General features: G+C 49.8%; 4 protein-coding genes across 10 annotated transcripts; 1 reads left to right on the top strand and 3 right to left on the bottom strand.

Moving 5' to 3' along the window:
- Window positions 1-908: 908 nt before the first annotated feature.
- Window positions 909-2,131, bottom strand: LOC128269212 (uncharacterized). Its single transcript, XM_053006616.1, has 2 exons — window positions 1,930-2,131; window positions 909-1,810 (listed from the first exon to the last, which is right to left on the bottom strand). The coding sequence occupies exons 1-2, from the start codon at window positions 2,024-2,026 to the stop codon at window positions 1,026-1,028; spliced, it is 882 nt and encodes a 293-aa protein (XP_052862576.1). The 5' UTR covers window positions 2,027-2,131; the 3' UTR covers window positions 909-1,025.
- An 8,783-nt stretch (window positions 2,132-10,914) lies between these two features.
- Window positions 10,915-13,957, bottom strand: LOC128267003 (ubiquitin carboxyl-terminal hydrolase 30 homolog). 2 transcript variants are annotated; one of them, XM_053003804.1, is made up of 4 exons: window positions 13,798-13,957; window positions 12,493-13,705; window positions 12,259-12,414; window positions 10,915-12,199 (listed from the first exon to the last, which is right to left on the bottom strand). In XM_053003804.1, exons 1-4 carry the CDS (start codon window positions 13,877-13,879, stop codon window positions 12,082-12,084), a joined length of 1,569 nt encoding a protein of 522 aa, XP_052859764.1. In that variant the 5' UTR covers window positions 13,880-13,957; the 3' UTR covers window positions 10,915-12,081. The 2 variants fall into 2 exon arrangements, with proteins under 2 accessions (XP_052859764.1, XP_052859756.1); XM_053003796.1 differs by having other exon boundaries at window positions 12,259-13,705.
- A 293-nt stretch (window positions 13,958-14,250) lies between these two features.
- On the top strand, window positions 14,251-18,323 carry LOC128278365 (uncharacterized). 5 transcript variants are annotated; one of them, XM_053017097.1, is made up of 8 exons: window positions 14,938-14,993; window positions 15,060-15,112; window positions 15,819-16,366; window positions 16,731-17,138; window positions 17,217-17,326; window positions 17,581-17,749; window positions 17,841-18,039; window positions 18,104-18,323. In XM_053017097.1, exons 3-8 carry the CDS (start codon window positions 15,928-15,930, stop codon window positions 18,258-18,260), a joined length of 1,482 nt encoding a protein of 493 aa, XP_052873057.1. In that variant the 5' UTR covers window positions 14,938-14,993; window positions 15,060-15,112; window positions 15,819-15,927; the 3' UTR covers window positions 18,261-18,323. The 5 variants fall into 5 exon arrangements, with proteins under 5 accessions (XP_052873073.1, XP_052873057.1, XP_052873081.1 ...); XM_053017113.1 differs by lacking the exons at window positions 14,938-14,993; window positions 15,060-15,112 and adding an exon at window positions 14,251-14,320; XM_053017121.1 differs by lacking the exon at window positions 15,060-15,112 and having other exon boundaries at window positions 14,964-14,993.
- A 1,066-nt stretch (window positions 18,324-19,389) lies between these two features.
- LOC128268170 (peptidyl-prolyl cis-trans isomerase-like) lies at window positions 19,390-23,578 on the bottom strand. 2 transcript variants are annotated; one of them, XM_053005199.1, is made up of 2 exons: window positions 23,330-23,578; window positions 19,390-21,695 (listed from the first exon to the last, which is right to left on the bottom strand). In XM_053005199.1, the coding sequence occupies exons 1-2, from the start codon at window positions 23,555-23,557 to the stop codon at window positions 21,270-21,272; spliced, it is 654 nt and encodes a 217-aa protein (XP_052861159.1). In that variant the 5' UTR covers window positions 23,558-23,578; the 3' UTR covers window positions 19,390-21,269. The 2 variants fall into 2 exon arrangements, with proteins under 2 accessions (XP_052861159.1, XP_052861167.1); XM_053005207.1 differs by lacking the exon at window positions 23,330-23,578 and adding an exon at window positions 22,865-22,996.
- Window positions 23,579-24,774: the final 1,196 nt, after the last annotated feature.

Genomic DNA, 24,774 nt, shown 5'->3' with positions numbered 1-24,774 from the left:
GCCCGGTAAAAGGTTAAAACTTTACCTTTTCATCTCCTGCCCCGTAGCGGACGGAGATGAAGATTCTCTCGCAAAGGTGCCCTTTTGCCCCCGCCACCGTCAATGGGTCAATCAATATTTTGTTGCAGCTAACCCCCCCCCCCCTGCCCCTCCTGTTCCCTCAGCAACGTGCGCGCGCGCGCGCGCTCTCCTGTGTGACACATCCTTTCCGGGGGTTATCGCATCCTCGACATTAACACCGTGTTTAATAATACCAACAGCGCCGCCGGTCCATTCACACAGGACCTTTCCAGTGACGGGGGTGCCCCCCAGCTATGTGACCTGCCCTCATGCGACTCTCCCGGCCGGCCACCGCCAGCTTTTATTGTTGAACATTTGTGTATGCCAACCCCTTTTTCCTTGTTCTTTTTTGCTGTTCGTTTTTGTTTCATCCGACTCAACGCTCTACAGGAGCAACACCAGCAGCAGCACCAGCAGCAGCAGCAGCAGCAGCAGCAGCAGCGGCAGCAGGTCACACCAACAACGCCTGGGCGGGGGTAACGCAGTGAGCGGAATCCATAAATAATGGCTGCCTTTTGGCATTGTGCCACCCTGGACTGACTGTCTGCGTGGTCCGCCGTATGATTCACGTACGCAAAAGGCGACATCTACTACCCTGTGGCCTGGCCCTGCTTGTGGCTCCCTGCTTGCGGCTCCTGTCGTGACCTGGTAACAACACACACACACACACACACACACAGGTCGACTACGATCGAATATGTCAACATCAACAACGCGCACCGAGTACGGGCTCTAATCCGGCACACCGGGCACCTGTCCAACTAGTACTCCCCTGGAACCTTTTACACCCACACCCCCCACCCCTCTCAACCCTTGAGTTCTCCTGACACGTCCAATGGCCCAATCCAATGGCCAAACGATTTGGTTTGCTCTTTATTGCCACAAAACAAACCCAAGTCCGGCCACGGACTTGACAGACAGCGAGACGCGTCCGCGGTCCGCGGCGGGAACCATCCAGACCTGCGTCACCGGCCCTTGCCGCGGTTCTTCGTGAGGTACAGGTTAAAGAAGAAGTAGTACTTCTCGCGCTCCGGATCCGAACCGGTCAATCCGCCGTTTCCGTTCCCGGACGTCGGGTCGGCGCACGCCTTCACGATCACCTCGCAGCGCTGCGGCGGACAAACCGGGCAGGCGGCGGCGGCTGCGGCCTGGCGACCAGCCGTCTCCAGTAGCAACGCCTCCATCCGTGGTTCGCCGTCGTCCGCCGGGTCCACGTCCGGTGGTTCCGTGGATGCGGTATACCGCGGCAGACCACACCCGAGGTAGAAGCTCACCGGGTAGGCGTTCATGCGCGACGAGAAGCTGACGAAGCGCGGCACGAACGGCTCGCGCACGTCGCTGACGGCCAGGAGCGGGCGGGGCGCCCGTTCGTCGTTCACCAGCACCGTCACGTTCGCGTCGTGGCTAACCAGAAACCGCAACCGGAAGCGCAGCTCGGCCGGGAAGAGCTTGTCGCGCGGGCTGTGGTACGCCTGCAGCTTGACCGTCTCGCGGTACAGCACGGTGTAGACGTTCGTGAGGCGCATCTCGTACGTGTGGGCGTACGCCGGATGGGCACGCGTCCGATCCTGGGCGGACAGCAGCACCGCCAGCTCCTCCTGCCGGTTGCCGAGCTCGACCGTGAAGCTCAGGTTCACCGAGTACCGCTCCGACGGTTCGTTCCCAACGTCCGCCAGCTGGTGATAGTCGTCGAACGTGCCGCTCGTCACCGTTTCCACCAGACAGTTGGCTAGCTCTCCGGCAGCGACCTCTGAGGGCATGGGAGTCGAGAATGGGAGAATGGGGGCACAGAGAGAGAAAGAGAGAGAGAGGGATGGTTGATCGATGGTTGATCGATGCGGATGCGTCCGCAACTGCAACCCCTATTACCATCCACGTCCAGATCGGACCCGATCTCCGAACCGCTGGTCCAGGACGGCGGGCCCAGACAGCACCAGATAGCCAACGCCACATAGCCGGCACGCATCGCCACTAGCGCCGAAACTAGAGTCCGGTTCACAATTAATCTCCCACGGATCGCAAGGTACGTCAGACTCCACAACAACTCCAGTTTTAGGCCCACAACTCCCAACTCCCAATAGGCCAGCCGTCTCGGGTGGCTTGGTGGTGCTGAACTGAGCTGCACACAGCACCGGACTCGGACTCGGACTTGGACCTCGGCCCACCCCCCGCATCGGTGGTGATTATGGGCTCGGCGTTATCAGCCTGCCAAGTGGCCGTCGAGGACGCGCCAGCCCACGCAGACGGCTGGCGGAGAAGCTGTGCTCTCGAGTGGTCTGAAGCCAAGCTGATAGTTGCCCCCTTTCGGGAAGACCTTGGCTTGGAAGTTTGGCGCGGAAGTGTTTATCGCTGTTCGCGTTAATCATGTGAAGAGTGAGCTCCCCGGTGCCGCCAGCTGCCACACAAATATCCGACTTCTTCACTCGGACTCGGACCTTGGCCCCGAAATGTGTATCACATTGCCTGGGTTTGGCTCTGGCATACCGCTGCCATTTTCCGTCGTCGTCGTCGTTCGTGCAAACACCTGATAAGGCGTTAAGCCACCGCGCGTGTAGCCCCGCTATAGCGCTATCTAGACGGCCATTAATCAATATCGGTCGCAGAAGAGCGAAGACCATTAGCGGTGTCTATGGTGGGAGCTTGCCATATATCTAGGTCCGAGGTTCGCCGCTCCTGCACTGGATTACTGCTAGGATCCAGCTGGTGTCAGTTGCCAAACAAGCACCGCCGACCCATCTATCGGCCGACTTACAGTGTCCGGCCGATATCGTGCGTCGTGGCTGCTGGCTTAAGAACACATCGATGGCTGTCTTCTTTTCGGTTGTTCCTGATGCGGGAAAACCTCCACAGCGTTGTGGCTAGCCCTCCACGTAGAACGCACGCACTTCTTGGGCCGCCTTCGAGCGCCTGGCAGTAAACACGCTCACCTCTCGGTTATTACTGGTGGCGTGACAGGACCTGAGCGCCCCATCATGAGGTTTGTAGTTGAAGTTGTTTACGTATTTTGAATGACAAAACCGCAAAGCCTAGATAACTAGACAACCGACTTTAGAGGAAGCGCTGGATGCGTGACGCACGCCCGTCTAAATGGCACACGACCGCCACGACATTTGGAGTACCCACGACGGGGCCACGCTCCTAAAACCTGTCCGTCCGCCAATTAATCCAGCCGAGTGCCGGCGCGGCGAAATGTCAAACTCCATTGTGGCTCTGGCCGCCACCGCCGAAACCGGCAAAGAACCAAGAAACCGGAGCAGGACCCCCTCGGCAGGCAGGCCCCTCTGCATTCGCTCCAGTCCGGTCCGAAAAGGGACGAACGGTCACCACACACAGAGGACAGGACCGTCCGCGATCGACAAATGGCAAATCAACAAACGAGATCACTTACAGCTCAGGGGCCGGGGGGGAGGGGGGTGGTAAGTGAATGTCATCGGGGACCGGACCGGGAACCACCGGGATCCCGGTGACCTTGAGGCCACCTTAATCTGGGCTTTGTTCGCATTTGTTTGTTCGCAGCTCCTTTGTTCGAGTTTTCGTGGGGTTGCCATTTGAAGTCGATGTCGATCAATCAATCGACAGTGATCGGTATCAGTGAAGCCCTACCAGCCGGCAAACCAGTTCACCCAGTGCGGCGGCTGCCGCTAGTGAAGGTGAAAGCGTGATTCTTGGACAACCGCAGAGTATTAGAACAGAATGTCACAGGCGCCCTGGTACAAGTGTTTTGACAGTCTGGGCTGTCAACGTAGATAACTGGCAGGGTTCTGCAGCCAGAGAGAGAGAGAGAGAGAGAGATGTGCTGGAGGTGCGTGTCCAGAAGAATTCGATCTTCGGGAGTTAGGGGGTTGCCAAGGAATTCGTATGGTGTTTTTCATCAGCTCAGGTGAACGCACGATCTCGCAGGCAACGTCAAAGGTTACACACGTTACACGCTGAAATGTCATCCTTGGGTAGCTTTGGGTAGGCAACCCCAGCAGCTTTCTGTACGTGTGTGTGTGTGTGTGTGCTCTTTTACCCACCTCGGTTGCCTGGCACGCACAGTTCGATGACCTCTGGAAGATCAAGGTCACTTTGGGTATCCATCTAGCTTAGCGTGGCTGCCGGCGGGACAGCGGGGAAATTAATGAGTCAAAATAAATAAAGCTGAAATCAACAAACTCACCCAGCCCGCCAGCTTCCTCCCCCCCGAGCCCACCCGGACAGAGGCCATCTCCTCGTCTGAGCATCCCCCATCACCCACGCCTCCCGGCGGCCGCCACGGAGAACCAATTATTATTAGGACGGGCCAGCGACCCACTAATAAAATAAGCCGCTAGAGAGTCGCCTTCACAGTTTATGCTAATTTCGGCGTGATCTTTCACGCAACAAGCAACCTGCCCCCACCCACCCACCCAGTCACCGGACCCGGAAGGTCTATCATGCAGCCTGCAGCCTCTCCAGAGCTTACCGAAGGCGACGAAGTCTGGCGAAAACGAGCTGGAGAGGTGCGAGATGCCATTTGACGAGAATGGGTCAATGTTTGTTTGATATTTAAATATTAAATTGCCCGCCGTCCACAGGCTTTTAACGACCATCGTCCGAAAGTAGCAGAGCGAGAGGCGGAGAGACTGACTGTCAACCATCGTGCGGGTCCCGATGGCGTCGAAGACAGATGACTGCAAAGCGCCACACACGCGGCAGGTGTGAGTGTGTGCAGGATTGGCCGTGCTTGGCCGTCGGGGTTCTGGTTCTGGTTCTGGTCGCCTCCGAGAGCTCCGAGACCGAGTTTCGTGCCGCTCTCTGCGTTATTGTGTGCTATATTTGTTATAATCTTGTCGGAAGATATCTTCGGAAGAGGCCTGTCAGAGTTCGTTATCTTCAGATCGGTACGCGAGACTGGTTCCGTGGTGCTTCGTGTGGGGGGGATTGCTGCACCAACAGAGCGTCAGAGCGTCGTCCTAAGCGTCGGCTCCTAATCGCCGTAGTGCTTAGCTTATCTCACTTTGAGGACATGCCACAAGATCTCTCCAACGTCACTCCTTTCTAGTCACCGCCAGATCTCTCAAGTCTGTAGCCGATTGATGGCTTTAGAAGAAGGAGAGGGAAGGGGGGGGAAGGAGTTGCATTGGCCCTCGCTGAGCTGATCCTAACGAGCTACGAGCTACTCGCTCGCACGATCAGCTTAGCGCCTGGTCCGCTTCACCTCAAGAAGGACACGCTCTGTTGTGGACCACTTCGCTTCGCGGCTTACCAGTCAGGGTCCTGGCTGTTTGCCTGCGCCCGTGTGCCACGCCCCGGGGGAGTGCATACCGTGCATAACGCTCGCCCAGCTCGATCGTTCTCCAAGAACCAGAATGCTACATTTGACATTAAAGCCGGGAATCGGGTTGCATACATTATGGAGCCCGCTGGCATATGTGTCAGGCCGCGATATTGTTGGCATTTGAGCAAAACCGCCGCCCCTCCGCCCCTCCGAGTTGATGAGCATGATGAGGGCAATGGTGCTGCTGCTGCTGCTCCTGGTGCCGCTGGTGATAATGTTAACGACATTGGGCGACATTGGCGGCGGTTTTCGGAGAGTAGAATCAGAACGCGGAACGAAGGCGGAACTGGTTTCATAAATATTGACACGCCGTTGGTGCGCCTCGAACCTCGCGGAGCATTTTTAATGTGTCCGGTTTCCGTTCCCCGGGCAGTGGATAAATTCTTGGGCCCCGGGCCAAGCCCTGCTCTACGATGCCGCACAAGGATCGACCGAGCATCGACACCCGTCCCGGGACGGTCGGGACCAACAAACTCCCCGAAGAACACCCATCCCGTCCGGGGAAGAACGCGTCCCCGCTAGTCGGAAGTTCCGTGCATCCAGAGATCGGGACCAGGGAACCCTAGGTGACAATTGCGGGCGATAAGTCACCATCGTCGTCGTCGTCGTCGTTGGGCTAACTCATTTGGGCCAGTGATCTCATCGTTCCGCAAAACAACGGTATCGACCGTGTGGCCGGCTAACGGCAAATTCTTTCGGACCTGATCGGTGGCCCGCGGGTCAGGGCAGCCGGTAAGACCCCATACCCGCGCTCTCTTCATTATCATACAAATTCGCCAAACGCCATCGGTTCGCCATCGATCGGTGCGAAGTAGTTCTACATTCTTCCGCTCAGTTTTTCGGCGGGTTGGGGGGGGGGGGGGGGCTTCTGGGCCCTCCCCACACACACACACAAACACATACAAACTCCGTTCTCGGGTTGCGTCCGATTTAAGCAAAATGTGCCCAAAAACCGGAACGAGAGGGAGACCAAATCTTTCGACAGGCTGCTGCACACAGACTTCCCCTAGGTCGCCGACCAGACCAGACCATACCAGAACAGGAGGAGACCACCGGACCCTTCCCGCGGAGTAGCTGGAAGCTCCCGGAGGGCGGGGTGTCCTCCAGCAGGCAGTCGTTAAAGTTAGCGCTAACCAGCTTAACGTAAGCGTAAGGCCAGCTTTGCATACATTTAGCTCGTTGTTATTGTGGTGCTCACCTCACCAGCGGTGGCGGCGGCGGCGGCACTGTGTGTGACATCAGGGAATGAAGTCATATTTTTCACAATTGGATTTGCGCCCGGCTTGGCCTCCGAGTCAGGCCGTGGTTTTTTTTTTTGGTGTCCTCCGCATTTCTTCCGCCAGCCAGTCCCAGCCAGGCTGTGTCCCCGGGATCTGGCCCAAGAACACAACTCTTGGTCGCAGCTTCCTCTTCAGTGTTCCTCCCTGAGTGGAGAACTCCTGAAGAATCGCCTCCAGAGGAGCGTTCAAGAACGCGCAGTCAAACGCTCTGCCCTGGCGGAGGAGCAAACCTCGGTTTGAGTCGCTTGAGACCTCGGCCTCGTGCGTGCGTCCCGGCCCGGCATCACTTGTACACGACACCACACGGTCAGCCAAGTGAACTGACTGAGAAACCGCCGCGTGACGCACCGAGAAACTCGTGACCGAGAGCCCGCTAGACCTTCCAAATTAATGCCGACGTCTAATTGGTATGTGCGTGACAGTGCTTGGTAAGCCTCCATCTCCATCTCCGTCGCCCGGCTGGCTGCTCCTACCCCTGCCCGCGGGGGTACGCAACTACGGAGACGTTTGCGTAATGCGATGATTCGCGTATGTGTTTGTTTTTGGGGGAAGTGGTGGCGTGGGGGATGACAGTTTGCTTAGACCGATGCGCTGCCCTCGTTCGTCATCAGGGTTGGCCGGAAGCATCTCGCATTTCAATGTCCACGCCCGACCCGACCCGACCGACGCCTTCTGGCGGGATGTCCTAGAAATATCCGACAAATGGGTGACAAACTGTTCGGCTTCGTTTGGTGCCCCCCCAGACAAATCAACACGAGGACGAGGACAGCCCTCCCCACTCACCCAGCCCCCAGCCTAGCACCGCCACCGCCGCCACCGTAAGCTATTCGGACTTGCTTCGGAAAGCGTTTCTAGCTTTCTCCGGTTTTACGATTGGGGTGGTTTTTGTGGGTTTTAAAAGGAATGCAGAAGATGCACATTAGCCCTGCTACCCCTTCCCCAAAGAAGGCAAGGCAAGAAAGTTTTCGGTATAGAAACCAAAACACAGACAGAGAGAGAGAGAACGAGGGAGTGCGCCGAGTCATGTCTGGACACATGTCTTTGGTCTGACCGTTTTTTTTTTTGGGTTTTGGAGCCACGGTTTGGTGCGCCGTCAAAGGGCCGTCAGATGTGAATGTGGCCGGCTCACTCCGATCCCTGCAAAAATCCCTGCTCCATAAATCGAGCCATCCCTTATCGAGAGCCCCCCAAAAAGCCCTCCAAAGTCGACGTCGGGGGGGGTGTTCGGTGGGGGTGTGTGCACGTGCAAACGATTCACGGTGACCATCATCATCACACACGCACACACACACACACACACACACACACGAACGCTGGTCACCATTAAATGGAACCGATTAGTTGAGTGCACGATTTCGGTTCCGATGCCATCTTAAAAGTACCCGCCCGCCGCACAGGGTAGGGGTGGCTGGGTGGGTGGTGCGGAGGCTTATTGATGGCGGGTAGGGGTAGGGGCCGAATGCAACGGCCGTAGTGTAATATACTAGGTTTTACGCGCCCGTCGAAACAGGGTCGGTATCAGGACGCGGACTGAAATTTTAATCAATCGTCGTCAGCCCCGTCAGCCGACGCCCCCGTCCGTCTCGGGGGTCCACACACTCCACGCTGCCGGGTGCACTCCGTCGCGGCTCCGATTTATGCGCGGACTGCGCGGGGCGTGTGCGGTGCCGATCGATCGGCGAGCGCCGAACGCGATGCGATGCGTGGATGGGTGGATCGGAATGAAGATGGACCGGGCGCTTTGGGTGGTAGCGTACGGTGTTGGGTGGGTGGTGCAGGGTTGAGAGGCGAATAAGGTTGGGTGCTAATTATTTTACCGTCGGTGCTCGGCGCAACACTACGTGTACGGGCACACACGGGCACGGTTCGGTTTCGTCGAACGGATAGGTCAGTGTTTTTCTGTTGTTTTTTTTTTTTCGTTTTCGGTTGGTTAGGAAGGCGCCTAGAAAGGTGCTCCCCTGTTCCGCTAACCGCTGGAAGAGAAAACGAGCGCGGTTGAGGCCCACGGCAAAATTTCTTCGACTTTAGGACACAGTTGTCGCGGCGGTTACTTTTTTTTTCTTTTCTCCAACCCATCAAACCAAGAAGTAGTGCACTGTACTGTCAAAAATACGCTTCCTAAAGGGGCGCTAATGACCGAACCAGAGAGCCACCGAATTGCAGTTCACCCGAGGGGCGATTTCGGCACTGAAACTGGAGCTCCGGGTACTGGAATCCGGAATGCCCCGCTGGATGAATAGTGTACACTCGACACAACCGACTTCCGGAGCAGCCGCTGGTTGACTTGGCACTAAAACTGTCTGTTCCAATCCTTTTCCGAGTTGATTGTTGCGAGCTGGCCGTTATCCTTTTGGTTCGCGGCGAAACGGGCTTGACACCTTAAATCTAACGAAGCCCTAAATGAACGGGCTGTGCCATGCTTACGGAGATGAGAAGGGTTAAGTTCGCAAAACAATCAAGAAACATAGTAAAACGTACAAACTTCAACCAAAAACGAAAGAAGAAAAGAAGCCAAACAAAACCCAAGGAAAGTAAACAATTAAAAACAAACAACAAACCAGCAACGTCGCAAAGATGAACCGGGTACGGGCTCGAACAACGGGAAAAACTAGCGCGAAAAGGAAACCACCAGAGCTAGCATGAACGCGACTTTCCACGTGACTTTCCACAGCGGACGAAAACTAAACAAACCGGCACAAGAAAAACGGGCACCAGCACGTCCGCACTTCGGCTTTCCGCACAAAACACGCCCGAGAGACGAATGGGACGGACACGCGCGCGCGCAATATTCGGCTCCTCGGTTCGCGGAGTCTGAAGTGCCGCCTCCTTCGGCGGATAGCAAAATTAAAACTGATCCATTCGAGCAGCTCACCGGCGGTCTTTATTTTTTTCGAAACCACCCCCCACCGCCCACCACGCCACCGTACAATCATACCGCACCGCACCGCGCCGCACCCCGTCCCGATGTGTTCTAACCGATCCCATCGGATCCCCTGATCTTCTTCGCTCCGGCCGTCCGCCCGTCGCCTCGTCGTTCCTTTGGTTCCTGTGGAGCGCGCGCGCGCGCTCGGGGGATCCTGCGGACGATCGCTCGTCGATCGTCCGACGCTTGCCGTTTTCTCTCTCCCGATCTTTCTCTCTCTCCCTCTCTCCCTCTAGTTCTGTCTTTCTCTGACTCTCTTGTGCTCTCTTTTTCTCTCTCGCTCCGTCTCTCTCTCTCCCTTTTCATTTGGTGCTGCTGTTTTTTTGTATCCATCTATATCGTCCATCGAACACTGAACGTGTGTGTGCCGGTTTTTCGGCAGCGACGGCGAACAGCGGTGGCCGCCGACGGGCGACAGTGTGTGAAGATATGTTTGGCCTTCGTTTCCACCCCCCTCCCGGTACCGCACGCGTCCTCCATCTTCACGGCACGGCGGCGGTGGGAGCGAAAGACGCAAGCGCCGAGGGGCGACAGCGGGATAGTGGGGGGGGGGGGGGGGGGGGAAGAACGAGTGGGATGCCAGGATGGTCGGATTCACCCTTTGGCCGGACACTCCTTGCGGCCGGCGCGAATGGGAAAGGCGGAAGCGAACAGTGTGTCCGCGAACGAGGGGGGGCGCGGAGGGACGGACAGTTCGATCGACGAAAATCGCGAGCATCCATCTGCACTGCCGTTTGCGGTTTCGTTGTGGTTTCCGGTTTTTTCCTGCCTTTTTTTCCGCCCATTAGCCGTTTGCCGATTTACTAGAGCAACATTCTGGAACGCGGGTTGCACCGGGTTCGTACGCCTTTCACTTTTTACTCAGGCGACGCGGAGCCAATGCACTGCACGGGCAAACAGGACCCGCTAACCCCCTACGTGGCCCCATTCTGAGTGCAGGTAACTGATAAGAACGGCTAGAAATGGCTTGTCAACGACGACGACGACGATAGTTCCGGTGGTATGTTTTGCAGCAGCAGCAGCAGCAGTTCCGGTGGCATTTGATTTCCGGCCCATGGTTGCGGCGAGCGAGTGGGCCGAGTGATGACCGATCCTCCAGCAACGTACGGCGGCGGCGGCAGTATCTGGATGGCGCTGGATTACCTTTCACCTTTTCCGGCCGGCCGGCCGAAAACAAATGCCGACCACAGTGAGCATACGCGAATGTCGAAAAACAGGATGCGAGAATAACTGAAAGAATTTAGATTAATGTTTATTCTGGTTTTATTCTCGCTTGTTGCCGCGCACACCTTCCTCTTGCGATGCTGCGGAAACGCTAAGCTTCGTGGCCTTTATCAAAGCATGCGTGACGAAGACTTTAATGTGACTGGAGTTACGCTTTTCCTCTGTGTGTGTGTGTTTGGTTTATTTTAAGTTATTTGATAGCTTCTCGGACGATATTTTCGGCTGCTCGCTCGAGAATGCGAGGCGACGTAGTGGCGTTCCGCCTGATTGTGGACCAAAGTTTGTAATGGCTTTCGGAGCTTCGCTGTTCCATTTTGACATCCTCACATGGACTTGAACTGACTTGACATCTTGAACTTGAATGTAATTGCGATAGGCGCAATCCCTTTCAAAGGAAACGATGGTTTAAGCTGCGTCCTTACATTCGTAACAGGCGGGTGATGTTTGACCCTTGCTGTTGTTATTTTAAATAATCCGTTTGGCCAGAGGAAATCGTCCGGCTTCCACATTTGTTTGGTGCCTCACGCAATCAACTCAACAACTTACCAACTTGCGATTCGAATGGGAGTCGAAGCGGTTTGAGCTTCTACCGATCCGCGGCATATATCGCGGCACTGCGAAATGAACGTTTTCGAATGCTTGCTGGTTAAGGAATGTATTTATGTCTACGTAGAGTATCGATTTAGAGCATAAAGTCTTCAACCATTTAATACCGGAGAAAGTACAAGAGGTGCTTTGAAATGCCATCGCGCCCCGAATGGGATGTGCCTGTACTACTCCTCTCTCTCCCCTAACATAGTATCCCACCGCTGTTGCGTTGCGCAGTGTAACGTTTTCAACTCGCCTGAAATCAACTGTGCACTTCTCTTTACCATTCTGACTGACTTACTTACTGACCATTCTGCCCGCCCCTTTTACAACGCCACAAACAAAGACGCACAGCACGAAATCTTCTGACCTTCTGATTAACAACCGTGTCTGGTAGGTACACACACATTTCACCTATCGAAGGAACAGGGCGGGCGATAGTAACAGCTTCTTCGAGTATCTCTAAAATATTTGCCTCTTTTTTAATATGCATCTAGGTAATGACTCCTATCCGTAGCCTATAGCACGGAATACATCGTATTGCACACAGGCACAGTCGTACTTTACGTGACCGTAGAGAAAAAAAATGCACGAAGTTCAACCATGTGCACAACAACCACATTAGCTATACTTCCGATTAGGTTCCTGCTTTCTTTGATTTTGTGTGTTGACGTAGTAACGTTTCAGAATAACGGCTCGTTCTCGGTTTACTGCGGGAAACGGTTCGTGGTGGACCCACGATCATAGAAGAGCATGTAGGCAGAGCTGTTGAGGACCTCTTCGATCGAAACTTCCCGCACCACGGTGTCGGACGTGTAGTACCACCTGGAATGGATCCGAAAGTTAGAACTGTTGGCGTTGGGGGTTTCGCGGGCGTGACTCACTTGTAGGAATTTCGCAGCGCTCCTCGCCTGTAGGTGACAAAATGGCCTGCGTTTGCCTCGCCCGAGTGCACAATCACGGCCAACAGCCGGTACAAGTTACGGGGGAACATCGCACCGAATGTGTACGAACCGAAGCTCGTTCCCGGGCCCGATATGCTGCCGTCCGCCAGGTAACCATCTGCCGGCAAGCTGCCACAGCCCACGTCTTGCGTGGTGGCGGCGGTCATGCCGAGCAGCCCGGCCGTATAAAGCGAGGTGGTGCTGCCCCACGGAGTGCTGATGTTACTGTTCAGGCCCGGCTGCACGAAGCTGTACGGCGCCATCGAGAGCGTTTCCGGGAAGTGCACACTGTCCAGCCGCTTTTGGGCCCGACCGCTCGCGTGCCACGTGGTGCGTGCAATGTGAACACACAGACAGGCCGGTAGCTTGCTGAAGGTAAGCGCCTTCGTGTGGGGCGCGCTGTCCCCGCACGACTCACACTGCACGGCGTCCAGTGTTTCCGGCTGGATAAAATCGGACAGCAGATTGCCAAGGCCGAGACCGGGCGTGACTGTTTCCGGCAGTGGCAGCGTAATGCTGTCAAACTTGTCGTACCGCACGGTCGACTTGTATCCACACGCGGCGCAACACAGCTGGCTGCCGAGCCCGCCGCGAAACGGGTGCGGAATATGATTCTGCTGACGGTCGCCCCACACCGACACGCGACCCGGGCCACGATTCAAGCGATCCAGCGACCGGTACGAGGTGGAGTGACGTTTGCTGACGAATCGGTTTGGCTCGTGGTGCGTCTCTGCCGTGGTCTCGGAGTGCGTCGGCTGACCATAACGCGGTGAGCTCCCGAAAGCCGCCATAATGGCGTTCGGCGAACCGTACGAACCGTCCAACGCCAGCGAGGTGTCCGGTGCTTCCTCGTGCTCGGTGCACACCGAGTGTGGTGAGTCGGGCGTGTGTGCCTCCGAGCGGGTGTAGCGCGTCAGACTGGTGGATTCGTCGTACTCCGTGTTGCAGAAATCGGACAGCATGGCGCTGGATGGGCGCGCCGGGATCGTAGGTCCATCGGACGGGACGCCGAGCGCATCGGACAGGCACCCAATCTTGCGCGGTTTCGACACCTCCTCCTCGAGCGAGGTCAGCATCACCAGCAGCAGCTCGTGGGCATCGTGTTCCTCCGGGAAAATGACCCACCCGAGGGAGTTGAGCGCCCGTATTACGGCACCGGGAGCGTACGGATCGCCGCGCAAAGTGGGGTGCGTTCCGTTCACCACCTCCAGCACGCTCTGCAACGACGATACGAGACTTTTCTTGTCCTTCACATTGTGTAGCTGCAGCCACGCAATAAACTGGGGGCAGGCGGCCAACGCCTGCAGTAGTGTGTTGAGAAAGCACGTTTTACCGAAATTATGCAACCCCGCAATTTGGCCGCGCCGTTGTCGCAGCCTGGACGAACCTATTGAATAGAAAGCAACAATTGGTATCCAGTTTGATTCTTGATTCCTCCGAGTTCCTCCGAGTTCCTCCAAGCTCCTGCTCGCCACCTACCCGAGGGACCCCAGAAAACAAATGCACCGACCACAACGGCCGCTGTTACGCCAGCGGCCATCAACAGTTTTTCACTTTCCATGATGTACGAATCGCTTTAGCGCATCTCTCACCAGCGCGGCTACAGAAACCATCCACTTTGCAGCGATTACCTCTATCGTTTCTATGTGCACCGAAGTCGCGAGGGCATTATAGTGAAAGCTAAACAGACCGACGTTGCTAAGGGGCAAGGCGTCGTTTTGCGAGTTGGGCAAAATTGGATATCGATCGACTTGGCACCAAAAAAGGACCCTTTCTGTTATCCTGCTCAGCCCCGTCGACAGCTGACAGTTGCCGTGGTTGTGTGCGTGTATTCGGTGTGTTTTGTTTTAAGGAGAGTCGCGGATCGTCTTACTGAAGACAGTGCAGGGCCGCCGCACCTTTTCGTACAGAAAACTAAGTGATGCCGCACATAGGCCAACAAACTCGTTAAAATGCCATTAAGGATTAGGGATTTTATCGAGTTCGAGGTGACCAACACATGGTATGTGCAAAAGATGTTCGGGGCAGCCTGAACACATCTTGCAGTAATGTTGTTGGTAATGGAAGGATTTGTTGAAAGTCAGACATCAGTCGGTGTCACTTGTTTGCACTGACTTTAATCAAGAAGATTAAAAATCCCATAGATGAAAAAGCCCACGTGAAAAAGTGACATACTACATCAGCGAAACTGCTGATCATCCTCATCATAATAGTATCATTATCATCCTGTAAAATGTACGTACACCAATTTTAACCCCCAGGTTGCTTCTTCTGGTGGTTTTCCGCTTTGCTCTGTTCTCTTTGCCTTCACAAACACATCTCTGCGTGATGACAGCGCCAATCCACACGATATCCAAAAACATGTTCATTCACGAAAAACAATCCATGCAATAAAACACTTATCCCAATATCCCTGTTCATAAACCACATGGATTTTTGTTTCCATCAAACGGTATGAGCCAGGGGTAAAGGAAAACAGTGAATTAAAGCAATTCATGCATTGTAGAATTCAACTGGCCCATATAGTCGCATTCAGGAAGGTTGTCGAATGTCGAACCCAAAATGCAGCAACCTTGCTGACATATTGACAGTGCCTCTGTACAGCGCATTGAGCAGCACTAACACAACACTAACAGCAGCGGTCAATTTTTGGGTCAGCTTTGGCATCGCTCATGGTAAGACCTCTCTGAACCGTCCTTAAGTAAAATATACGAGCATGAAGTGAGAAACTATTTCCGCAGCGGCTGAACAATGGTTTTGGTCTGTCACATCCAAGAATCTAGCTTTTCGTGAGGTCTGTATCGTTGGTTTTGTGTTGCGTGTGTTACAAATAATTTACATGAGTGAAGTTTTGTCCGATAGTATTACAATTAAGATGTGATGTAAATGTATTGTCTGTCGAGCAACTAGACGAGTTCCTTTTTTTTGACGACCAAAAAAATGTTTGCAATTCTAAAATAGCCTTCACACTAAACGGTGCATACCAGGAAAAGTGCCGCAATACTGCATAAACGTAATACTACACCGTGTACTAGGCTAGGCACTAGGCAGTGGTACGTGCAAATTAGTTGCACAGGCAGTACCGTGCAAGGAAATGTGTGAATAATCGTACGCTAAATGCGTTCGACCGGACAGGGGCTTTAATAGCTTACGCGTGCACAGACGAGCTGCGAAGAAGTTGTAAATAAGCTTTTTGAGTGTACAGTTCCTATTTACTGCTTTGTATACATATACCCGTCTATTATATGGGTATACGAGTTATAAAGTATGTACATATTTTCTTTACATGTGATAAGCTTCCGTGTTTTGTTCCACACCGGAGTCATTTCCGTTTTGAGTTACCGAACGCGCTCCCTACCGTATCTACCCAATATTTGCGTCCCATTTCGAACCAAATCTGGCTGTCATCGATTTCCTTCAAGCGATTTTCCTTCCTGCTTTTAAACAGCATATGTCTAAGCATTTCTATTGATGTCCGTTTCTTTTACGTTTCATTTCAGATATACTAGCTTACAGTGGTATATCTAACAAAACCCATTACTCAACTAAGCTATACTTGTTTGTATCTATTGCATTGCGTTCGCTGCTCAATTGGCTTCGCTACCGTGCATGAACATGAACGAGAAGAAGTTTAAACATAGGAATGGTGTGAGCAAAGCGAAAGATGACTCATTCAATGGTCATTTCTCCCAAATTGACCCTTCGGAAACTTACCTGCTGAAGATAAAAACATGGAGCCCTGGAAAAAAGTCGCAATGCTTCGTTACGCTCTATCGTCACACGAAAAGCAATATATCGACGATCCAGCGAAATTCGAGCTCGCTGCGGAAACGGCTCTCGTGTTCGCACAACTCCTTGACTGATTCGATCAAAAATAAGGCAGATGATTCCATTTTTATCACACAAGCCATGTCCCATGATGCGCTGGACGACAACAAAATACTCGATTTTTACAACGTTCCTCATGACTCTGACATCTACACTACACCAATTGATTTGATCAGAAACACTTATAATGCTGGATCTTCTTTATATCAAAATCAGAATGGTAAGTGTGCTGGTTCATGTACCCAACGATCGGTACTTTTCGCGTAATTTTCTTTTTTGAGTTTAAAAGTTGCTTAGTTATTCTACAATATTCGGTGTATTTTATCCACTGATTTTCATTTTTTTTTATCGGTTTGCATGCCGTGTCGATCGATTGCCGATGACAATTACGACAGTTGGATGCATCTACCGATAGAGCATCATGCATGCGATGAATTTTTTCGCTTATTTTACATTCCCATTTCTTATAGTTTTATTTTCCTGCCTTTTGGGAGTATCCCAGTATTACCGTTTGCCGTTCTCGTGGCTTTGCGTCGCATCGACACACATAACTCAGAAATTCTGTTATTGCGTTCAAATTGCAGATGCATCCCAACGGAACAGCTGGAACAACCTGTTAAACTGCCGAGATCAAATCGCACCGTTTAATGGGCGTAAGAGCAGCAAGTCACAAATTATCATTGATCGAAAGTCTACTAAGCTTGCAGAAAAACACCCGAACGATAAATCGGACAGCAAGCGCGGATCAATAACGCACGAGATACGTAGCACTCAGTGCAAGAAGTCGAATTTCTCGATCAACCTAAAACAAAAATTTTGCAACATATTTCGGGTAAGCAGGCAGCAGCATCATAAACCTTTTCTCAGCAACAAACGGTCGATTATCTGTAGTCGCGCTAAGGAGAATGCGGTTGGCAGTAACGAGAAAAAAGAATGTGCGTTTGGCAAAAAGGTGAACACGCCACGGAAGCTGCCGCCCCTTCCTGCCGCTGGTATGTTTCCGTTTCTCTACTTCGGCGTGTGTGATTGTGAAAAATATGAAACTCTGTTTTTTATGTTGTTTTTTTCAGCAAACATCAACTTAAAGTACTTGATGGGAGACGGCAACGGGCAGAAAACGAAGTCAGATGAAAGGAAACCCTCAATGGACTTTGCAGCAAGCATAGAGAAGGTCCAAGAGGTATAGTAACGAATGTTCTAACAATCTGACAACAAGTATGAAGCAAGAAAAAAAAGTAAATTCAACTGTGCTATGGAATCAATGATACAATCTAGGTGGTGATCTAGTTTTGGGTTTGTTTGTCGGTTTTTGTGGGGTTGACAAGCTTTTTTTGAATATACTTTTTGTGTTTGTTAACTTAAGGCAATTAAGCCAAAATTCATCAAGCATTAGCGCCTTTGATAAATATCTAATTTTTTTTTCCTTTTTGCTAGTTTGGCTGGTATTGGGGTCCAATAACGTCTGAAGGAGCAGAGAAAATACTGTCGAACGAGCCGGATGGCAGCTTTCTAGTTAGAGATAGCTCGGATGATCATTATATATTTTCTTTAACGTTTAAGCTAAACGGAACTGTACGTCACGTACGAATAGATCAGGATCAAGGTACTATACAGTTTCTTTTTGCCCGCTATAACCCCTTTTCAATGTGTAATGATATATTCGGTTATTAAATAACCTCGAGTCTTTATTTTAGGCTCCTTCTCGTTCGGATCGTGTGCTAAGTTCAAATCTCGTACCATTATGGAATTCATAGAAAACGCCGTCGAACATTCCAGAAGCGGCCGATACCTTTTCTTTCTTCACAGACGCCCGGAGTACGGCCCCATGCGTGTTCAATTAACTAAACCGGTATCTCGGTTCAAACATGTGCAAAGCCTACAGCATATATGCAGGTATGACATGCGATTTTGGCCTTTTTGTTTTTTTTTTCTAACTCGTTTTGCCTCTTGTTTTCAGATTTGTTATTCACAAAACAATCAAGCGAAAAGATCTGATACAGGCGCTGCCACTACCCAGAAGAGTGCTAGACTATTTAAGCTACAAAAACTGTCTATCGGAGTGCACGGAAGCGGACATGATATGTAGCTTGGAAAAACCAAATATTCTACGTTAGAATGTGATGAATGAGCAGCGTTTCTATCCTGATATCCAATTTGAAAAAAAAAATAAACATATACAAAACGATACGTTACATATACTTTTTTGCATGTATGAATTATTTCGAATAACACAAAACTTACCGATTGAAAAATACTCGTACAAAAATTTGTGATCGGTCTGTCGTATCTCGTAATTCGTGTCTGTTAAAGTATCATTTTTTTACATTAACCAGGTGCCGTCGGAATTGTAGCCCGGAGTATAACGGTGCTGCATACCGCCTACAAGATCGGTCTAGTTTTACAGGAAACGGCTAGTCCCATACGTTTATGAGATAGTCAATAACTATCAGGGAGTATTCCAAAGACAAGCTCTCTAATTTGCTTCTTCGCTACCTCAAAGGGATTGGGCTAAGGGTCTCTTTTCCAACACATACGTTCTTATGAAAGCCTCTGAGACATGAAACCCTTTTAGCTGCGACCAAAAAGAAGATGATTAGACCTGCAATACGGCATATCTCAATAGAAAGAACAGAAAAATCGTTTGCTCTGAAAACAAGACAATGATATAGTTTGACTATTTATTTCATTTATTGATGAACTCGAATAGAACGAAATGTGGATAAGAAATTATGACTTTGAATTATTGATTACATAAAACAATTGGTAAGAAGCGATGTGAATAATCATGCCAGCATTGTTATAGACGGAAAAAAGTAAAGTTTGTATGAAAAGTTCGAGCGATAGAATGGGCAAGTGAGCCATCATTGGTGTTAATTGTAGTTTTATTACCTTGGCTTACCTACTCATTTTATCGCTAGCCCTTCTTCTACCAAACTGCATGATGTGTTGCATCCATGCTGTTATTTAGTGGTGCTTCAAATTTTTGTACAAAAAGTTCGATCGCGAAAGCATTACTATCCAGTTTTGTTGATGATGGAGAATGCTTTTGTTTACACTCTCAATTGTTATTTAACAAATGAAGAATCATCATACATGGTATTGTCTAGATCTTCTCCAGCAAAAGTGCGATTGTGCTTAGTTAACAACCGACTTCGGAGAAAAGTTGTAATGTGATTTCCACAATCAAAAACGACGGAAGATAGACCTAAAGTCCAATCCTGTCGCATAACGAATGCATTCAACTCTACAAAAAGTAGTTACTTTATTGGTTCTATCAAAACTTTAGAACGTCTGTATGCCGTCATTGATTGATCGACGCGTTCTGACGACGTTACCGTTCGTCCATCTGTCAAAAACATTGCTCACTGATTGGATGAATCTTGGCGTTATTAAAGCGCATCCGCTGTTATGCCAAAAAAACAAAATAACGAATCAAGAAAGGTCCATATTAAATACAGTGAAACTCCTATATTATCACGCCTGAAAAACATGCGATTTGATTGAATGAAATGAATCGTCTGACACGTCCTGATTGGCTGAAGAAAGACAGTTCCCCGTTCCCAACTTTGCTTTAGAAGGACCAAGAGTTCGCTAGTCGTTGCTGCTCAATTCGCTAAAAACTTATTGAAACATTTACAACTGCCTTCGCCGTTACTGAATAACTACACGGTGATGGCTGTCAACAACAACTCTATATATAAAAAAAGCTAATGAACTTGCCGTTGAATTGTTTATATCCTAAATTAGTTTTTATCGAATTTAGACACCCCGACTAGCTACTGCTCCGGTTTTACGTGGGCGAGATGCGTTAACTTACTTTAGGTTGAACGACGCGCGTTCTGATGGCGTTACTGTCGAATAGGTCAAAATAGAGTACGCTGATTTTCCTAATAGAGTATATGAAATCCAAAAAAACCTAATAATCTTAGCTTATTATCCGATGTAAACAAATTCTTCCGCCATCACCAACATTACTGCATGTCCTTAGGAGTCAATGTTAGGCTCCTGTTGTTTTGAGTAGATTGCATACTTCTTCTTGTTGGACACCAACCGCTGAGCGGTCTTAGCCTGGCACCAGAGACAATGTTAATCTCTGATGCTTTTCTGTAACGGTTTGTTTCTACCGGCGGGGTTGTTGGTACCGCGCCAACCCCTCGTTGTCACGGCGGTATCGGGAATCGAAACCATGGCCGGCTGCGTGACAACGACGAGCGTTTACCGACTGTCCTATCACCGGGCGGCAGATTGCAAACTACTTTAAGAAACATACAGCAAGAGAAGGCGATAAATAGGAAAAAAACGTTCATTATTAATCAAATGAAATCCGAAAATATTGATTATGTTACATCAGAGCAATGAATAAGCCGTAATACAAGGAGATAGAATTCAACCTACATATATAATCCAACTTTTCTCCAGCTTTTCTCCTACTAAGCACTATACAAGTTCCACTGGCTCCACTAAATGACAGCGTGTGTGCAACACACTATGCAGTTATAGCTAGTGACACCGGCTGAAGGGTTAAGCGTACAAGGATTTTTGGATTGCACGTTCTCTAGTCGGAAACTCAATCTACTCTAGGTCAAAAACTCTGCTCCCTGGTTGAATGGATTGAATCAAGGCGGTTGATATAGACTGTTCCGTTGTTTTATAGGAGTATCAATGTTCGAGTCGATAGAATGGGCCTGTAAAAAGACCATGAAACCAAGATCGAAACTATTCAAGAAACTCATTGAAAATGTGGCACAATACAACGCCAACCTAACATTCTGTGAGTTATTAACTGACACTGGATTGTTTTTTTTTACCTTAGAAGAACGGACTGGGCCGTATTTATGACAGTGAATTGTTAATTAACTAGCTAAAGATGCTACGTTTCATGAGAGACGACTTTGTAAACTGCCTGGGGCTTTTCTGAATTGCTTTTAAATTAGACTGGCGTACCGTCCCATTCTATCGACTCGTCTTCACTACACCATGGTTAGCTGTCACTAGCAATATGAAATTAATAGGAAAAATCACATTTAACACATGTGTTCTTCACCGAAGAAATGCAGAGTGTATCGATAGACGAACGTGACGACGAAGACGAAAAGAACGACCAGAGTAGCAAGCGCTGCATATTACAGCATTCCACAGTTGGCCACCACGATCTGTTTAGATGGTTTGCCGGAGTGACAGCCGAATGATTCGATCTTCCGTACTACATCCATTCCATCGACGACGCATCCAAACACGACGTGGCGATTGTCGAGCCAGGACGTCTTAACCGTGGTGATGAAAAATTGCGAACCGTTGGTGTGCGGCCCTGCGTTTGCCATCGACAAAATTCCCGGTCCAGTGTGCTTCAGGATGAAATTTTCATCTTCGAACTTGTTGCCATAGATGGACTTGCCGCCGGTTCCATTATGGTTTTGGAAGTCACCTCCCTGGCACATGAAGTTCGGGATGACACGATGGAAAATGGACCCCTTGTAGCCGAAGCCTTTCTCGCCGGTACATAGAGCACGAAAGTTTTCGCAGGTTTTGGGTGTCACGTCTGGTCGTAGCTGTAAATAAAGTAAAAGGTAGTGGTTGGGCAATCAATAAAAATGGCCATTAAAAAAGGAGTAAAGTAATCGAGTGTCGCATATGCGGTACCCATCACGTTGGTCGGGTCATGGGGAATAAAGATTCAAAGGAAGTTTAACGAGATGGCCTGGACTGCAATAGAGACTCACTCTGACGCTCGCGGTTTATCGCCTTCGTCCACCAACTTGTAATGCTGGCCATCCTTGCATCACTATCGATGCAGTACGTCCATCTGAATCGGGGCCTACTACCATGTCTCATCAAACCATTCGGACGGCCTAAGAAGACTTTACAGGCTGGTTCGTCGTCCGCCATTCTCATGGCATGGCATGCCCAACGGAATCTGTTGGGGCGCAGACGTTGCGCGCAAAAATGATGGCGTTGTGGCTAAAATGAATCTGAGCATCTTTCTGACGGTTCGACTAAGCGGGTGTCAGCAGTTTCAATTTTTGGAAAACTGGCAAAATGACAGCCCATACGCTTTCGAATGAGGTTGTCCTAAAGTTGCATGCATTTCTAATGTGTTGGTAATTAATTAGGCTGCCCTGGTAAACCTTTGACTGGATTACGAGAAGCGAGTACTTATGACTTCAGCATTGGTGAAGACAGCCAACACGAAAACGGGATAGAGAGAGTAAGAGGGAGACAGAATAGAGAAAGAGATGGAATCTGAAGAGGGAGTGCGGGGCGAGGGAAAGAGAGGCAGGGCATGGAGGGAGAGGGCCAGAAAAAAGATAAGCAGAGGAGGGAGAGAGAAAGTACGCGGGAGAAGAGAATGTATGAGATGGCGAAAAGGGGCGAAAGAGAGGTACTACCTAGAGAGCACTTTTTTGCGGAAGGTCCGCAGGATATGACACACACGTTAGGTGTCGCAAAGAAATTTTCTGTAGCGAAGGATTTACCAGAGTACGGCGCTTCCAACTAATCACCAATCGAAGATCCGCAAGATCCGCAAGATCATCAAATTACAGCAACACGAAACAATGACCATAACCTAAACATCATTGAACTGTGCAGAATATACATAACTTGGAGATGCCACATACTGATTAAGATGATCTTATTAAGAAGTTAGGTTAAGTTAACTATTAAGGAAATTTATACGGCCCGGTCCGTTCTTCTACGATTGAAAATATACATAACTTACATGAACACACATCCGTACAACTTCTCTAATTCTGTTAACGACGTGACGAGAAAAGCCATAAACAACCACTTCGCTTCATTCTCCACATTTGAGCGAAATTACCGTTTCCATCACATCTTTGGAGCAATATGTACGAACATATGTATATACATATGTGTACATATCATAGATTAGCGCAACACTTCGTCTCGCCAATTAGGGCCCAGCTCCGTAACCTTAAGTGGTCGTGGTTAGCTTCCCAGCTTGTGCTGGCTCGAAATGACATAGGGGATCCAGAACACTACGGAAAAATTCCAATATTCCAGAGCGCAGAGTTTGTTCAACATCAAACCGCCGCCTTTTCCTTTTCTATATATTTATAGAAAATAATAAAAACAGGATCAGTCACCAAACGACTTCACTCGAAAAGGTAGACATAACGTGACGGGACACAGCGAAAAATAGAAAAGTACCCTAGTAACTTACCTCGATAACGATTCGTCCGAGCGGTTTATTATCAACAACCATATCAAAAAAACAACGTGGCAAAGACATGGCTTTTTTAGTGTAGTTGCACTTTTGCAATTGCAACGGTACGATACAACTACTATTGATAGCAGATGACTTGCGGGCTAGATTAAAAAACGCTTGATTGCTGCAGCTCTTCGTGAAGACAACGGCGACTGAAGTACGAGTGAGCAAGGCGAGAGCCATTGTCTGGTGAAGGAGGCGGAAATCGATTGCTGCAATGGACGAATGCGTTCCAGTTTGTCACCGGCCGGCGAAAAACGCGATGAAAGCTGAGAGGGGAAACGCACAAATAAAGCTCCCCCGATGCGTCCGATTTGACGGTTGAGAACCCGATTCGCCTCTTTTTCTCCTCTGTGACGGAATTTCCTACGCGGTCTTTGTCCCACCACAGACCGAAGCTTTAACCGAAAGCCTGAGCAGTGAATAGGGTAACCCGTTTGGGAATTAAGTTTCGGTGACCAATCGGAACTCAACTGTATTGCCGGATGTGTGGCGACTTGGGAAAATCTCCTACCGCGATGCTAATTTGTTAGAAAAGTATTAGCTCTTGTGCGAAATTTTTATTTCACCGAACCGAGCAGACGCATGACGCCCAAACAAACGGAGTAATCACGAAGATTTTAAAAAGTTTTTTCTGAGCTTCCTGTGCATCTAACTACTGTAAAGATTTAATCTCCAAAGTATGGTTTTAACTACAAAATGCGCTCTTCATAGTAGTTATTATTATTAGTAGTAATTTCGTTTCGTTTTCATATTTTCACGGAATGCAAGAAGAAATCGGCAAAATACTTCATTTGAAACAAGGTGAATCATTCAATAAATGTAACGGTTTTAAAAAGTGAATATGCCCTGATTTTTCGAGTAACAAGAAAGTTGAAAACCAAAATATGCTTGCGTTTTAGTTTTGAAATCAGAATTCAAAAATATGCACCGTCCGTGTAAACAAAATTTGAGTTCTGTGCGTTTCAACTGACGCGCATTTGAAGGCAGTGCTGCCAGCAGTCGTGGTGAGGTTGATGCCAAAATTAGCAGTCCTCTTTTGTCATTCGAGGCGCACGGCATTCATCGGTTCGCTAGAGTCAAGTTTGGTTATTGAATTTTTCGTCGTATTTCCGAATTGCTTTTAAAGACTGAGCTCAAATGAAAATTTGACTTCTGTTGTACTTTATCGCGATTCCAACATCGTTCGAATCAAGCCACGTACAGTGTAGTGCTCACCGTGAAAACCCAAGTACCTATCGATATAGCCAATTAATACGAAGAAACCCGACAAAAGTTACCGCAAAATCATTAGCTCCTGAACATTGGTGCTATTCCTGTAGGATAAGATTAGGTTTCGTTTGATTAGTTCCTGTGTGTGTGCCACAGGCTTGGAAAGGAGCGTTTCGTTCGCTGCCTCG

The sequence above is a fragment of the Anopheles cruzii genome, chromosome X, assembly GCF_943734635.1.
Source record: "Anopheles cruzii chromosome X, idAnoCruzAS_RS32_06, whole genome shotgun sequence".
In the NCBI taxonomy this organism is placed as follows: domain Eukaryota; kingdom Metazoa; phylum Arthropoda; class Insecta; order Diptera; family Culicidae; genus Anopheles; species Anopheles cruzii.
Note: the sequence above shows the minus strand (reverse complement) of the source record. Positions and strands in the feature narration are given on the sequence as shown.